The sequence below is a fragment of the Anarrhichthys ocellatus genome, unplaced genomic scaffold, assembly GCF_004355925.1.
Source record: "Anarrhichthys ocellatus isolate YVR2014 unplaced genomic scaffold, GSC_Weel_1.0 scaffold18, whole genome shotgun sequence".
In the NCBI taxonomy this organism is placed as follows: domain Eukaryota; kingdom Metazoa; phylum Chordata; class Actinopteri; order Perciformes; family Anarhichadidae; genus Anarrhichthys; species Anarrhichthys ocellatus.
The window spans coordinates 3,945,368-3,962,165 of NW_022280048.1; the positions used below are offsets into that span (position 1 = coordinate 3,945,368).

Consider the following 16,798-nt stretch of genomic DNA (forward strand, 5'->3'; position numbering starts at 1 on the left):
ATTGTCTGAATCCTTTGGATAATCACGAACTTCATAAATGACTTAAACTGAACCATCCTGAAGAGATTTCAATCACACAAACACAAAAAGAAAAAAATATGGTTTGAAATCATTTACAGCCATGACTTTTTCCCTCTTCCTGTTTTGGCCACATTGTGCAGTCTAGTCTTGCTGCGTTCCTTTTCATCCGGATTTCTCTTCGAGGTGCACTCAAGTGTGGAGTCCGTCTCAAAGGAGATGGCCGGGCCTTGGTTTGGGACGCCGCTGCTCTTGTCCCGTGACACGGAAGAGGTGGTCTGCAGGACGACCCTGCCACGAAGCGAGTGTTTGAGCTCAAGCAACAGTGGGTTGTTGTCAGGGTACAAGTCCACCCGCTGCCCAGGGTTTCTCCCTGAATCACAGCACGTACAGCATGCAGAGAACAATACCCTGAAAATGTAAATCCAGCCTAGATAATGCAGCTCCACAATGTTCAAGATGAAGCAGCCGAGACTGACACTGAACATGAAGTTGAGAAAGATGGTCTTCTCTGTTGCTCGAGACACGAAGCAGTCGGTCCTGTTTGGACAGGGGTAGGTATCACAGCGGAAAAGGTGTGGGACTTCAAATCCAAAAAGGTAGTACTGTCCAATGAGGAAGATTATCTCCATGATGGAGCGCAGCAAAACGTGTATGATGTAGATAAGTAGCACTTGGCTGGAGAGCTGGGTTGGGTCCTTTCCTACCTCTCTGGCATCCTCCTCCAGCTGGCTCTTCTCCTCACACTCACCTTCCCGTGAGCTCCAGTCCTCGTTGTTGTAGCTTGTGTTGTAAGGACTGCCGGCCTCCAGTGTGGTCTCTTGATCTCCTCCCACGTGTTTGTCCCCTTCAAGTGAAGGTGAGGACCTGGGCACCACTTCAGCCTCCCTATCCTCTAGCTTTTCATTCTTGGTGATTTTTTGCAAGACGTAGACAATGTAGAAGATGGAGGGTGTGGAGACTAGAACAATCTGAAAGACCCAGAAGCGCAAGTGTGAGACGGGGGCAAAGGTGTCGTAGCAGACGTTGTTGCATCCGGGCTGCAGGGTGTTGCAGGTGAACTTGGACTGCTCGTCGCTGTAGACGGCGTCCCCCACCAGGGCCACGAGCAAGATGCGGAAGATGAGCAGCATTGTCAGCCATATCTTGCCGATGACTGTGGAATGGTTCTGGACTTCCGTTAGGAAGCGGCCAAGAATGGACCAGTCTCCCATTTCTGTGAACACAGTAGTAATGCAATTTACAGCAGCCAAGCAGAATGAACAAAATAACAGAAGCATAATGAATCTGAGGTTGTTGATCTGCACTCCTAGGGAGAGAAAAAATGCCTTAAATACAGTGTGACTCAATCTTACCAAGGAAGCAGATGCTTGAAACCTGATGTATTTGCACATGTGTGACTTTCAAATATTATCTAACTTTAAATATTAACCTAAAATTCCTCTATAAATATGCAGTAAATATCATGAAATAGTTTTCTTAGTGTGTCATCGCCGCATGTTGGTACGCAAGTGTTACAATCTGGCATGTTGCTTAACCTTCAGTGTCATTTTTCCACTATGAATTTCTTCAAAAGGGTAAATTGCTTGAGTTGTAATAAAGAATTCTTTCACATCACATCAAATCACATGCATTTTATATGACTTTAAATTAGAGCAGATGTTGCATTAAGCTCTAAATTACCATCAGCTTAGTTACATTCCATGAGACACAGTTTCCTGGAAGAGAAGTTTGTGTTTTTACAAATTAATTATCAAAATAATATATTACCTGCTCCTAAAAAGAAAAAAACAAGTTAAAAAATAATAAACTTCCATGATATTCCTTTTGTTATCCTGTGTTTGAGGAGCTTACCTTTGGAGAATCTGCCTTTTCCTTGTCCAAAGTTGGAAAAATATCAGAGGAAGCAATCTGCATAACTGTATTTTCAAGTGGAGCTCGTTGCTGGACGTTAACGTGTCTTTTGAGCTGGATGAGGGGAGAATGGGCTGACCACACATATTCCCTAACTCTAACTGAAACATTCGTTGCACTGTATAAAGGCTTTCAATGTACAGTGGGACAAAGATTGAAATGTACAATGGGGGCACCTTTACTGAACAGCCATTCACGGACGAGCAGAGTTCAAAGAACCTACTGGAAAGAGTGCGCACAATACCGTTTCAAGCACGGACCTGTGACCACTTTCATTTTAGGGCTGAAATACAAGTCTCATTTCTTAGTGGAAGGGTGAAGAATCGCTTTGTATCAATTCTCACCTCACTTATGACACAAGTTTTATGAAATGTCAGGAACTTTTTCATTTTTATCAACTTTTGGCTGTAGTGAAGCAAAGAATATACCTCAAATCGTACTCACAAATAGAAGCACAAGGGTAAATTCAACCATTTTTTTCCTAATTCTCCGATTTTATTTTCATTCATAGTTCGCGGTTTGTTTTTTTCTTTGGCTGCATTTAAATTAGGAGAATAATTCAACTCCTATTGAGGTGTGCTTTACTGAATTTAATATGGGCCTACAGTTTTAACATATGTTTTACCTATGATACACTGGTCCTCCTGTCACAATGCAAATTTAACTTTGTTTGGCATTCTTGCCCAAGTGTGCATTGTACATTGTCTGGCGCTGCCAAGCAATCTGAGCCCTGTTGCTTCGGAGACACCCAGGTACTTAGTTTTACAGCACACTTTACTGTGTTGAACCTACTTATTGTATCCACATGGGCTTTTATTTTTAGGAGGGTTCTTTTTTTGTTAATTAAGATATTTTACAGGAAATATGGAATAAGAAAATGACAAGGGGAGTTGTATCTTACGTGGGCCTACAGGTTAGCCGGACATACAATCGTATGTGTCTTATTTATCCTAGCTAAAGCCGTTCATGAAGCTCTTTGCGTACTTTTCTTATAACCTCAGAGGCTCTGTACTTTTCTCTTGGCTGTCTACAAGGTTGAAGGTGTCATTTGAGCACAAACAGACAGATGTCCTGTATTCCTCATATTGTATACCTGTATCGAGTAACTCCAACAGCGAGTTATTTAACAGTAATCTATCACATGTTCCCTTCTATCAAATGACTAAATTCAAGTCCAATGTGTGAAACATCTTTGAGATGGGTGCAAAAACATCAGGATGGTACAATGCAGCTATGAATCATCTCTAGTGTGCTCACAGCAGTTCCGAGGGTTGAGTAATCATTGGTCATACAGTTTGATGATGCATTTTACAAGAAAAGTGAAGGACAAATTTGCATTTGGTTGAAAGAAGACTGACAAATAAATGCACACATCTACTCCATTTGTAAAATGAATGCTGATATGGTTTGAGACACACAGAAAGTGTCAATTCCCATTTTCTACACACTCTACTTTTACTTTTAACAAATCAGCAGCCTTAGCACATAAGCCAAATATATTGTGTGGCAATAACATCAATACAAATAGCATAAAAACATCAGAAACGACTCATCCATCACACAAATGAAAATACTTTTATAAACATGGCAAATATTTTAGAAATAAAAGTAGTTTATTGAATATAGGTGGCGTATTTGCTGTCAATGAGTGACCAGAATATGTTTTACTTTGGTCCACTGGGAGGCAATTCAACCAATATATGGGCACTGTTATGTTCATTCACCCCATCCCATGAATGAAAATAACTGCTGCGCACGAGGAATATTTCTTGCTCCGTTTAAACTGGAAAACCTCTCATAATGGCGAAGAAGTAAGACCAAATGTTTGTAATGCACAGCGAATCGCTTCACAAATTATTTTCTGGTAAAAACGACTGTGGTGTTACCGAAACACATTCTTATCCAAACCACATGCGACAGTGGTCGACAAATCATGGTAAAAAAAATGCCCCTCGCGGAATCACCGAAAACCCGTCCAGAGGGGTGTTCAGAAATCCAGCTACATCAAGTTAGTTCTGTGATAGAAGAGGGACCACTCAGATAATGTCTCGCAGATACATTATCCGAAACATTTTTCAATTAATAGTCTTTAAATATTTAGATATGTATTATGAGCAGCATACACGCTTACACTAACTATTTCAACGCACTAAATTTAACCCCCCCCCCCCCTAAATAGTATGTAAAATGGTTCAGCCCTCGAGGTTACCGGAAGTTGTTTCAGCTGCCATGTTTGGTTGCTTTGTTGTAGGCTTCTACAAGGTTTCCTACAGAATTAGTAAGTGTGGAAATGGAGCCGAGCTGGAGTACGTTTCTTTTTCAAGTAAGTTGACTCTTTAGGAGGGGGACTGGGATAGCTCGTAAAACAACCTTGAGAAAACGCAAGCACCGGGTTTCTTACCGGTAAAACCAGTTTTGTAAACGCGTAACGTTAATGCCAAGATCAAGTAACCAAGCAAAACAATGGTATATGAATCCAGGCGTCCAGCTGTGAGGCTCGGGAATGACGCTAGAACAAAAAATCAATTCTCCTCAACGTGCGTTTGAAAAATGTGGCTTGTTTTTTTCTATTGTACGAACACTTAGCTCGTTGATGTTGAATAACTCGACAGCGTTTGAGGTTTTTCAAGTTTGTTTGCCAAGTCGAAGCTAGCAAAAACATGCGGGATAATTTGAAGTGAGGCTGGAGAGAGACGCCACTGCACCGTTACAATCGAGACAGCACAATCGAGTTTTTTTCTCCCTGTGACTGAGGGGGCTTTGATCGGACGCCGTAGGTTGGATAATGAGATTTAATGCCGGCGAAGATTTTCGTTTTTAACGCAGATAATACCGCAGATAACTTAAAGGGGTGTACGTTTGTGAAACGTTGAAGAAGTGCAAGTTGTTGGGTTATCAGTCGCTGAGATTTTACCAAACGACGATTCGCAATCCCGCGGTGAACTTTCCGCTCGCCTCAGCCGGTTCCACAGCAACTAGCCAAGTTAGCTTACGGTGTTTCGGCTGCACACATCAAACTCGCTGGCTAATTTAAACGTTAGCTTAATTTGGGCGAGGCTGACGCAATGGGATTACAAAACTAATGTTACCCCCGAGTCGATACGCGGCATTTGTACCGGGCTCTCTCTTTTATTTACAAGCTATTTATTCTGCGAGACCGCGGTGGTAAGGAATTCAAACTATGCTCACAACATCAGCTAACACTAGCAAAGAACAAGAAGAAGAAGAAGAAGCACGTTTGAAATTAGCAACGACATTACGCAATGTGTAAAACCCCTTTGCAGCCAGAAAGTGAACGCTGCTGCTGAGACTGATGTCTGCCACGGTTTAGTGCTTTTCAATGCGTCCTAAGATGTGAGGCTATTGTTCAATAAAATGAATGAAAGGTTGTATTCCCATGACGTTACACAGCCCACGACAATTAAGCCCAGTGAGGATTTGGGGCGGGGGGGGGACGTAAGACCCAGAGTTGTATGGAGACGTTATAACGTCGTATTTCAAACCATGATGTTTTGCCGCGCATCTGATTTGATTATTCAAAGCTGTCATTTTGTCCGTTTGTTAATTCATTAATTATATGAACCCATATTGTACATCACCGTTCTTCCGTCTCGTGTGCTTCCAAGTCTTAAGAGGGATTTTTTTTTTTTGGGTGTGTTGACCATTAAGTTATGCCCTTTTGTGTTTTTTAGTGGGTGTGACGAACTCCTCATGCGAAGAGCCTCCTCAATGAGCTTTGCAGCAGTTCAGCATCATTCACCAAAATACTTTGAACTGTTTTTATTAAATAGAACACGAACACAAATCTACATCCTAAAATGAAATGTTCAGGGCAGAGTTGCTGCCTGCAAAATGTATATTTCTACTGCAGCTTCACATGAGTATGGATAATATGAGGGGGGTCAAGTATGAATCCTTAGTTTTTGTTGGTAGTATTTTTATGTTTGAGGCCCTTACCAATGTTAATTTGGTATTTTGTGACAAACATGTTCAACCTTAAGAGAAACGCGTTTACTTTGTATTGCTCGCCATCTGATTAGTTCATTATCTGTTATTACCAATGTGTGTTAACACACTGGTGCTTAGAGGGAACACTCATGCAATACGGCGGATAGGAGGCAAAGATAAATGTCCAGAAACTTGGAAGGGTTCATGTGTGCCGTCATTAGGCTAAGTCACAGGAGAAGCTGTAGTTGGTACAAGTGAACGTCGTATCATCAATATGTCAGAGGACTTTTCCACAATCCAAAGTTAACTTAACAAGTGTTGTTATCTTAAAGCCTCAGACTGAATTCAGGCAAAGTAAGAGTATGAATAGTGCACCGTGGACTGCTTTTATCATATTTGTAATTAAGTTAAGATTGCGTCTCACAGCCTGTGGGATACGTCACTTCTTTAAGAGTAGTACGGTATTGCTCCGCTGTCAGAGACTGATCACTTACTTACATTTTCTTCCCGGTTGAACAGGGCAGATGGATGGTGTGGCTTGTTGTGTAGTGTCTGGCGTCCCGCCAGAAGCCCTGCATGTATTATGTCCCGCACACTGTTGCTCTATAAATCTCATGTAAATATGCGTGAAGTTATCAACGTAAGGAGGTCGATTTTCCATTTAACTACCGTTGCAGTCGTTGCATTATTGTTAGTTTTAAAGTACTCTACTGCGTTACTGTTTATGGAAAAGCATTTTATTAAAAAGTTTAAAATTAAAAGTTGATGATGAGCATCTTCCTGTTTGTATACTTTGTCGGGCATTTTAAATGATCCACATTGTTGTGTAAATGAGCTGGAATCGGTACAGCTGCCTCGCCTCCTGTTTTTGATTAATGCGCAGTGCAATGTCATGAAAATTCAGCATGAAGAACAAAAACACTGTATAAACTCTATTATAATAGCACAAAGAAACATTTATAAGAAAGTGCCTCGCATCCATTCATTCCGCCCGACAACTTCCCAAATGTCTAAAAGAAAATTACATTCAACAGGTGCGACACATACTAAAAATGTGAAATGATTGGCTCATCTTAAACTAATAATATTCCCCTTACAGCACACTGCAAAACATATAAACATAGTTTAAAAATAGCTGCGGCAATGCACCTTGCAGTTGGGAGCCATTTTGTTGGTGTAGATCTGTTTCATAATACAGTAAACATCAAGTGTGTGTATGTATGTATGTATGTATGTATGTATGTATATATATATATATATAAGTGTTTTAGATATTTACATTCAGCATAGTGACAGTTTTGATATCAGAAAAGTGTTGCAATTACATGTGAAATTGCATTTATCATTTTTCCATTTGGGGCAGAAACGCATTCAAGTCAAGCTGACCGATACGTAACCACTAATGGCTGACGTGATAGCAAACAATTGCCTTCTCAAAAATCCAGGCAACATGAAGCAAAATTTATCATTCATTAATATTAATGGCGATGGCCAGTAGTCCAATATTTTACCCGTGTTTGTTCTCCACTAACTCCTGAGTCTTTAGCATGCTCACCGCTAACTTTCTCTTTGACATTTGGTGCTAAGTAGGTAGCGTACAGTGGGTTTTTATTATAGCTTGTTGGCTTGAAACAGTGCAACTTCAAATGGGCTGTTTGTTGTAATGGACCTAAGTACTTTAATTCACAGTTGATATCAGTCGTAAACTTTAGTTTTAAGTCCTCGTCACAGAGTAAAGGCTTTTTTCTAGACTTAGTAAAAAACGACTCTGCAATCTTTGTGAAATTGCGGCTTAATAGTGCAAGTGGGACATATTTAATTAGTTTCTTGTATTGTACTGCTCGTCCGTGTTCTACACATGTTTTTAACAATAGATCTTTTTTTAGACATTTTGTCACGGCTCTAGAACAACACCGGAGCCCTTCGAACAAGCTCAGCTAAATGGAATGCAGCCGATTTTAATCAGTTAGCAGAAACACCTGTGCTCTTACTGCTTTGACAAGCCAAGTTCTCAACACTACGTCTTATAACTGCGGTGGTCACGCTAGCAAAATGCCAAAAGATAAGTGATCCTTCTATTCTGTGCCATACATCAGCTACATCAGAGAGACCAGCACCCTGGTTTTGGATCACTGATTTTAAGTATTTTTTAATAGAAGGATGACATGGTGAGTTGCTTAGAAAGGGCCTCTATCATCCTTCTGCATGATGCAGTCAAAGCTGAAAGAGTTGATGCATCAAAACTCCCAGCAGGACTGAGAATACCTCTTACTTGCAAGCGAGGCCCTGAATCCCTGCAGTATTTGTGTAGCTTTACAGGCTATGAAAAGCAATCCAGGAGGATTACAAACGTTACAAAAGTGACGGTTTTGTAGGAACTTGTGTCAACTCGGCCGTCTGGGTAGCAGCCAAAAGATTTCAGAAATTGGTAAACAAGTGAAGAACATCCTAGAACAAGCTTTGAAGAGAAGGCTCTACATGTGTGCCAGAAAAAGAACAAAAAAATGTTTCCTGCCATATGCGATCACTTTATTCCTTTTACTTTTTATTAATCAGTTATAGTTTTTGCTTGTTTTGTAAAAAAAAAAATCATTACAAAAAAAAGGGATTTCGGTAAGCAGCTGTAGAGTGTGACACAAAAGCTCTGAGAAAGATGTAATCTGACTCAGACCGTGAGCTCAATTCAAGTCTACAGTGGCCCGTGGAGCCATCGGGGCACTCCCTCCATTTTGATGTTATTTATGAGGGAGCAGCCCCAGTTGTCAGAGCGCATTTGTGTCAAAATGGTCAGAGCTGCATGAAGGCACAGCAGCTTACAGGCCCTGCACCTCTGTATAGAGGCGGGCTGTCTGCAGCGGCCGTGTCTGCCGTTCACAAGCTCCACAAAGAGGGATCCCGGCTGGTATCCCCCCTCCCTCCACCCCACCCAAACATAAAGCCCCCCCCCTCCTCCTAAGGGCCCACCTGGTGTGCCAGTGGACGGGTTTGCATTGGCATGATGATGACTAATCCTGGAAGGTGGCAAGCGTGAGCAGGTGCTCGGACAAATGGATCGGTGGGCTTAGTGGCATTCTCCACAAGTTCCCAGGTCCCATTGCGTTACGAGGGAATGACGGCTAGTTTAGCCGAGCAGTGTGTGCGTGTGTGTGTGTGTGTGGAGAAACAATGACCCCGTCTCATGAATAGATGAGCTAAATCAATGAAGATGAGCATACAAAGATCCCCTGCTGAGGCATCACTGCTCAGATTTGTGTCTCTCACAATGGGCTGGATGACATAAGGAGGACACTGTGCGGTTCATTTTTCTTTTCTGTCCCCTGCCGCCTCTACTGCAACTCCTTTGATTTTTTTTTTGTTTGTTTTTCATTTTTTTTTTTTTCTTGGCTGGCCTTCTGCGATGGATGATTGAACCTCAAAGGGAAAGGTCAAGCATTTCACCGTGCCCTCTCTTGCTGGTGTTTCGCGACACGGTCGTCTTGACTGTGTCCGTCTACCAAAACAACAGCGTTGGCTGTGGTTTAATATTAAGAACCATCAAGGAAATATGGATTATCATTAACATATCCTCTTGTTGATTATGTGTTTACAACTCAGTGCCGGCCCAAAATGTAGATTTAGACTAACTTCTAAACTTGGTTAGAGCATAACTAACCTAAGCTGACAAACTCGTGTGTGCGAGCGAGCGAGCACTTCAGTCCTTTACTTCACCGTGCCCTCTAACCGAGCTCCTTAGCTAAGCTAATGGCCTGCTCTTCCGAGCACTGGACTCTGCTTTGCCTCTAATTTGGCACGCTTGCTTAGCAGTCACATGCCCGGCGCCGTCGTGATGGGATCGTTTTTCATCCAGTATATTTGGATTCTTTTGCACCAGTGGCATGCTGCGTCAACCTCTTTAATGACAGACCCGCTGCTCATTTTGCTTTCTGTAACATCTTCCTAACCTTTTGTTGCCAAAGCTGACTCCTTACAAACCTCCACTTAATATTATTTATTATGTGAATTCTTATGCAGCCTTTTGGAAAGGCAGTGGGGTGTTCCAACTGCGTTGAATCCCCAATATTAATATCGCTGTATGTGTGTTTTTTTTGTTTCATCAGCAGGCCAATGAAGCCCTCCACCACCAGCACCACATGGCCCAGAACAACCTGCTGCCACTTCTTAATGCAGGAGTCGAACAAATCGACCAGAAGCCCATCCTGCCCATCCACATAGACCACAAGCCCCCGACCAGCGCCGCAGATCTCCTCAAAGACAATGTGGCCAGCGGAGGAGGCGGGCGGCCGCTAGTGCCTGTGATAAAGAAGGAGCACAAGGGCAAGACGCCGTTCGTCTGCGGCTACTGCAACAAGGCCTTCCGAGACAGCTACCACCTGCGACGCCACGAGTCCAGCCACACCGGCATCAAGATGGTGTCGCGGCCAAAGAAGATGGCCCAGACGGCCCCGACCATGGTGCCCATGATCTCGACCATGTCGCGGGAGAACAACGGCCACCCGTCCTACATCTCCACGGTGGCGGGCATCCTCTCCACGGCGACCACCTCGGTGTCCTCGGGTGTGAGCATCATGACGTCATCCGCAATGGGCAACGTGCAGCAGCACCAGCAACAACAGCAGCAACAACAACAACAACAACAACAACAGCAGCAGCAGCACCACCAGCAGCAGCAGCAACAGCAGCAACAACAGCAGCAGCAACAACAACAGCAGCAGCAGCAGAACGTGCCGAAGAAGCCCGCCAAACCCGTCAAGAAAAACCACGGGTGCGAGATGTGCGGCAAGGCCTTCCGAGACGTCTACCACCTGAACCGCCACAAGCTGTCCCATTCAGACGAGAAGCCTTTCGAGTGCCCCATCTGCCAGCAGCGCTTTAAAAGGAAGGACCGGATGACCTACCACGTTCGCTCTCACGACGGGGGGGTCCACAAGCCCTATGTATGCTCGGTGTGTGGGAAAGGCTTTTCCAGGTAAGGACCACATTCTTTGGCCTTTTGATTGACTCAAAACATGTTTTGAACAGACATCCTATCCTGTTGTGACCGTTACTCAGGTGGCGTTTCTCAAATGGAAACAATGGTCACTTGCAGTATTTCTGTAGGCAATGCTAATGACAAGCAAGCACTGGTATGATAATAAGACTAAAATGTTTTATAATAATGATAGAAAAGCATTTTTCCACATGTTGGTTATTCAACAGCTCTCCAAAGCTATTCCTTCCAGAAAAACATACCTTTAACAGTGTCCATATTTTGTACTGATAGTTCAACAGTGAAAAGGGTGAAATTAATTCATGTCAAATGTGAACATATTACTCCTTCATGCTGCCACACAGACTTGTCATAGGGAGTCCGACCGGCGAACTCTGCGCAGTGCTGGCAACAGATTTTATGGGGAGATAACATTACCCGTTTCAAATGTCTTTGTACATTCCTCATATAGCTCCTGAGGTCCTGGAATAAGTTGTTATGTTCCCTCTTAGAAGAAGCATAATGTAAAAACAATGAACCACACGACACAGTTCATTAACAGGCTTTTCAAGTGGCCTTGAAGTGGCCTAAACTTCCACTAATATGTTGGTGATTAGCTAAGAAAATACTTTGACATTTAGTTCTTTTCAAATGCAGAGAAAACTGAAGCGATTTTTAAGTTTTATTCACTGCAGTTATCCAACTACTTCAGTAAACCTGCTTCTCGAGTGCGGCCCAGTGCGGCCTCGGACTCCCGTTAGCGTAACAGGAAGTGGTCTCCACCGGATTGTTTGGGATGTGTCTGAAGTGCAACGTGTGTCGGACTGTGAGTGTCGGCGCGTTACGCTCTGCCAGTGGAACTCTCTCTATGTGTATGTGAGGACCTGTTTGCACAGCTAGTTTATTCATATGCTGTCATTTCAAAATTTTGACGGCTTTTGTAAACAGGAAGTATGCCTCTGACATCTAATTTATTCTGATGTTAGTGGAGACGGAGAGTCATTTGACCCCCGGTATGCAACGGTTGCATACCGGGGGTCAAAGAGGAAAGTCTTAGCTTGTCTGCACAGAAGTAAAAAAATAAATAAATAAATAATAACACGATGAGCAACATTTTCTAACAAACACACCTTTTTACCGTTTACTCGTCAGTCCAAAAATGAGCTTTTGTTGCGTTTTCATGTTTCTGTTTTTTTTTTTTTTTTTTCCTGACTTCTCCAAAAGCTCACTGAGCAGCGACCCCCGTTTCTTGTAGCAACCCCGTGACTGTTTGGATTATTCTACGTATTATTATGATCGTGCAAAGAGGTTTGGATTTGTACTTGTATTGACCCCCCCCCCCCCCAAACGCCATTTCAACCACATGTTTAAACAGTCGCACATGGGAGAGCACCAGTGGTAGATTACAAAGGGGGGAGGGGGGGAGGCGTCACTTGTCACTTTGTGCTTCCCGCCAGCATGTCACAGACGCTCTTTCCCCTGGGAATTCAGTGAACTATGCGGTAATCTCCAGGTCAACATATTCACTGTGTAGGGAATAAATGTTTAGTTTAGGAAAGGTCTCTCGTTGCGTTAATACACACAAAAAAACTACATTTTACTGTCTTTTAACGTGCCAATATGTGACACAGCATCGATTTGGGCAGAGTACAACAACAGAAAGAGTTCTTTGCTTTAACCGCACCACACAAGTTCAACAAACATTCAGCGGTGCACCGTAGCCAAGCTGTAACATAAGCACCGCGCTGTGCAGGGCAGCTTCAGGCATGCCTCCAACACGGTGACGTGGGGTTCGGGATTCATCAGCATACTGGAAAGTGAGAATGGGGACTGAATAACAGGGCACTGAGTCACTGCCACTCAGCCAGATATGCAGGCACGTACTGTCTGGAGACTGCTCTCCTCGTCAGCGGGACAAAAAAAAATACACGAAAGAGAGAGAGAGAACTGATTCCGGTTCATAGCACCACTGAGAAGATTCCACTTGACTCCTCATTTGTATTTATAAAAAAACAAAAAAACAAACCCAGCAGCATGAAACTTTCCGGTTTGGGCTGCCAAAGCTGGAGCCCTTACTCACTCCGTTATGGCACTTCTAACATGATTCAGCTCCGAGCTTCAACAGAACCAACAAGCTGACAGAGGAGGACCGGTGCCAAGGAGCATTCACTGTAAAGGTCAAGAGGCATAGAGACGTTTTCTAGCAACTGCTGATATGCAGTGGACATTGAATTATGCTGTGAAAAACGGAATGTTTAACCTTCAGGTCAACAGCAGTATTTGTACAAAGACTTTTTAGGATTCCGTATTTTTCGGGGTTGTTTTTCATCCATTTGTCATTTTTAATGTGTATAAGCTACATAATACATGTTGATGACACATTTGTGAAAGAAATAAACAAGTGTTAAGAGAGTTATCAAACTGGTTTCATGATGCAAAGCTCAGTGCAAAAGCAAGTAATATGCAAAAGAGATTAATGCATTTGTTTATTCCGTGACAATCTAAAAGGTCATTCAGCACCACGGTTGTTGAGGCATAATTCAACCCCTCCATTGCATTGATGAAGTTGAATTAACTTTGTGGACTACATTTATATTTGTGTAATTAAAATCAAGGCAAGTGTGGTGCGTTTGTAAAAACTAGGTCAAACTGATTCACGCACGATTGATCATGGAGAATTAAATGCAGTTGACTGAAGTTTTAGGGATTTTCTTTCTTTCTTTTTTGTGCCCATTCCCTCATTACCAGAGCAAACAGAGCGCAGCCATAAGCTTCCGCACTTCTGCACTCGCAATGTATGGAGAAGTTGTGAATTTCACTTGTGCTGCTCCTCGTCAGTTAACAATATACACCTTTAGTCTTTGTATCTCCAGTCAAATCACAAGCAAAGTAAATGCAAAGTTACAAAAAATTACCCCTATATATATATATATATATATATATCTATCTATCTATCTATCTATCTCTATATATATCTCTATCTCTATCTCTATCTACAGTTGTGTGAAAAAGTGTTTGCCCCCTTCCTGATTTCTTATTTTTTTGCATGTTTGTCACACTTAAATGTTTCAGATTATCAAACAAATTTAAATATTAGACAAAGATAACACAAGTAAACACAAAATGCATTTTTTAAATGAAGGTTTTTATTATTAAGGGGGGAAAAAAATCCAAACCTACATGGCCCTGTGTGAAAAGGTGATTGCCCCCCCTGTTAAAACATAAATTAACTGTGGTTTATCACATCTTTGGAAAGCTGAGTTCAATTTCTCTAGCCACACCCAGGCCTGATTACTGCCACACCTGTTCTCAATCAAGAAATCACTTAAATAGGACCTGCCTGACAAAGTGAGGTAGACCAAAAGATCCTCAAAAGCTAGACATCATGCTGCGATCCAAAGAAATTCAGGAACAAATGAGAAACAAAGTAATTGAGATATATCAGTCTGGAAAAGGTTACAAAGCCATTTCTAAAGCTTTGGGACTCCAGCAAACCACAGTGACAGCCATTATCCACAAATGGCGAAAACATGGAACAGTGGTGAACCTTCCCAGGAGTGGCCGACCGACCAAAATTACCCCAAGAGCGCAGCGACGACTCACCCAAGAGGTCACAAAAGACCCCAGAACAACATCCAAAGAACTGCAGGCCTCACTTGCCTCAATTAAGGTCAGTGTTCATGACTCCACCATAAGAAAGAGACTGGGCAAAAATGACCTGCATGGCAGAGTTCCAAGACGAAAACCACTGCTGAGCAAAAAGAACATAGAGGCTTGTCTCAGTTTTGCCAGAAAACATCTTGATGATCCCCAAGACTTTTGGGAAAATACTCTGTGGACTGACGGGACAAAAGTTGAACTTTTTGGAAGGTGTATGTCCCGTTACATCTGGCGTAACAGTAACACGGCATTTTAGAAAAGGAACATCATACCAACAGTAAAATATGGTGGTGGTAGTGTGATGGTCTGGGGCTGTTTTGCTGCTTCAGGACCTGGAAGACTTGCTGTGGTAAATGGAACCATGGATTCTGCTGTCCACCAACAAATCCTGAAGGAGAATGACCGGCCATCTGTTCGTGACCACAAGCTGAAGCGCACTTGGGTTCATGTTCGAAAACCCTCCAATGTGGCTGAATTACAACAATTCTGCAAAGATGAGTGGGCCAAAATTCCTCTACAGCGCTGTAAAAGACTCATTGCCAGTTATCGCAAATGCTTGATTGCAGTTGTTGCTGTTAAGGGTGGCCCAACCAGTTATTAGGTTTAGGGGGCAATCACTTTTTCACACAGGGCCATGTAGGTTTGGATTTTTTATTCCCCTTAATAATAAAAACCTTCATTTAAAAACTGCATTTTGTGTTTACTTGTGTTATCTTTGTCTAATATTTAAATTTGTTTGATGATCTGAAACATTTAAGTGTGACAAACATGCAAAGAAATCAGGAAGGCGGCAAACACTTTTTCACACAACTGTATCTATCTATCTATCTATCTATCTCTCTTCACTGGTCTACTGCTAATGACTTCTGGTGTAATTAGAAAGGACAGCATTGTTATCACACTAATGAGGCATCTGTAGCAGACAACATAATATTGTCTTCAAGTTGGGGGTTGCTCTCTGTATCTACTGTATATAAAGAAATCCTCCGTAGTTTATGGGTTAATAGTTAAAGGAAATAACTACTTTCAAATATCCACATGAATCGATATGATCTGCTTCTTTAGCGGTACATTTTTCTGGAAGTGGAAACATTGTCAACTTAAACATTCTGTGCTTCAAAGAGTGCACGGAATCAAAACAACATCTACAACTCCCGGAGGTCGCTGAATCGCTTTCGAACATTAAATGTGTTTGTTTTGTTTTTGATTCAATCCAGGCCAGACCACTTGAGCTGCCATGTGAAGCATGTGCATTCCTCAGAAAGACCATTTAAGTGTCAAGTCACGGTAAGAGTCCTTTCTGTCCTCCTACGAGATGATCGTTAATGGCGTTGTTGCTGTACTCCGCTGACCTTTGACCCCTGCTCTCTTCTGCTATGCGCCTGCAGGCCTGTACCTCTGCTTTCGCCACCAAAGACCGACTCCGTTCCCACATGATCAGGCATGAAGGCAAGGTCACCTGCAGCATCTGTGGGAAGATGCTCAGCGCAGCCTACATCACCAGCCACCTGAAGACTCACGGACAGACCAACTTCAACTCCTGCAACAAAGGTGCGTCCTTGCTAACAGCAGTTGGAGAGAACTCTAATTCACTAATAAGTTGTATCATAAACATTCAAGTCTCGTGCTCCTTAGTCTTTACAGCCTTCTCCAGCGCTGACATGTTGGCAGTGTGGAATTTTATTTTGAATCTCTGCCTCATTTTTGAGTCTCTTTACTTGGCATGTAGCTTTTGAGAGTCTCATTACTGCTGTGGTCGAGCCTTACACGTTCAAACCCATCACCCTCCTCTAATCCTGCTGGTTACACTACAGTGTGTAATGTTTTGCCACTGTTAAAAGTCCTATTTGGCTCCGTTGCATTGCAGTAGTGAGGCTTTTATCTCTTAACATTAATAAGGGCTGCACGATTACAAGAAAATCAAATATCACCTTCTTTTTACCGAATTATGACGATATTGTCGGGTTGACCACCGGTGCCTCTTATAACATTTTACACAATGTTTTTGATAAATAACCATCATTAATGTAGATATAATGACTAAGTGGTTAAAGGCAAATAATAAAATGGTCTCTTTGCTGTAATGCAACCTTTAAAATTTGTAAAAAAGAACACTTATGCTATTTTTGTTACGATATCCAAAATCTGAGACGGTCTCTAGTCTCATGTCACAACATCAATATGGTATCGACTCATTGCCCAGCCCTACAGTGAAGAACTATTTGGAGTAGCGGCAGAACAAAAGGTGTGTGTGTGTGTGTGTGTGTGTGTGTGTGTGTGTGTGTGTGTGTG

General features: G+C 42.4%; 2 protein-coding genes across 2 annotated transcripts in view; one reads left to right on the top strand and one right to left on the bottom strand.

Moving 5' to 3' along the window:
• Window positions 1–113: 113 nt before the first annotated feature.
• LOC116388799 (gap junction delta-2 protein) lies at window positions 114–1,232 on the bottom strand. Its single transcript, XM_031856993.1, has one exon. It carries the CDS (start codon window positions 1,230–1,232, stop codon window positions 114–116), a length of 1,119 nt encoding a protein of 372 aa, XP_031712853.1.
• A 2,940-nt stretch (window positions 1,233–4,172) lies between these two features.
• Window positions 4,173–16,798, top strand: part of LOC116389065 (vascular endothelial zinc finger 1-like) — a 15,205-nt gene continuing 2,579 nt past the window's right edge. Inside the window, exons 1-4 of the mRNA XM_031857472.1 lie at window positions 4,173–4,255; window positions 9,978–10,846; window positions 15,724–15,793; window positions 15,895–16,057. Coding sequence (XP_031713332.1) covers window positions 4,223–4,255; window positions 9,978–10,846; window positions 15,724–15,793; window positions 15,895–16,057 — 1,135 coding nt within the window. The 5' untranslated portion in view covers window positions 4,173–4,222. The remainder of the gene's footprint in view (window positions 4,256–9,977; window positions 10,847–15,723; window positions 15,794–15,894; window positions 16,058–16,798) is intronic.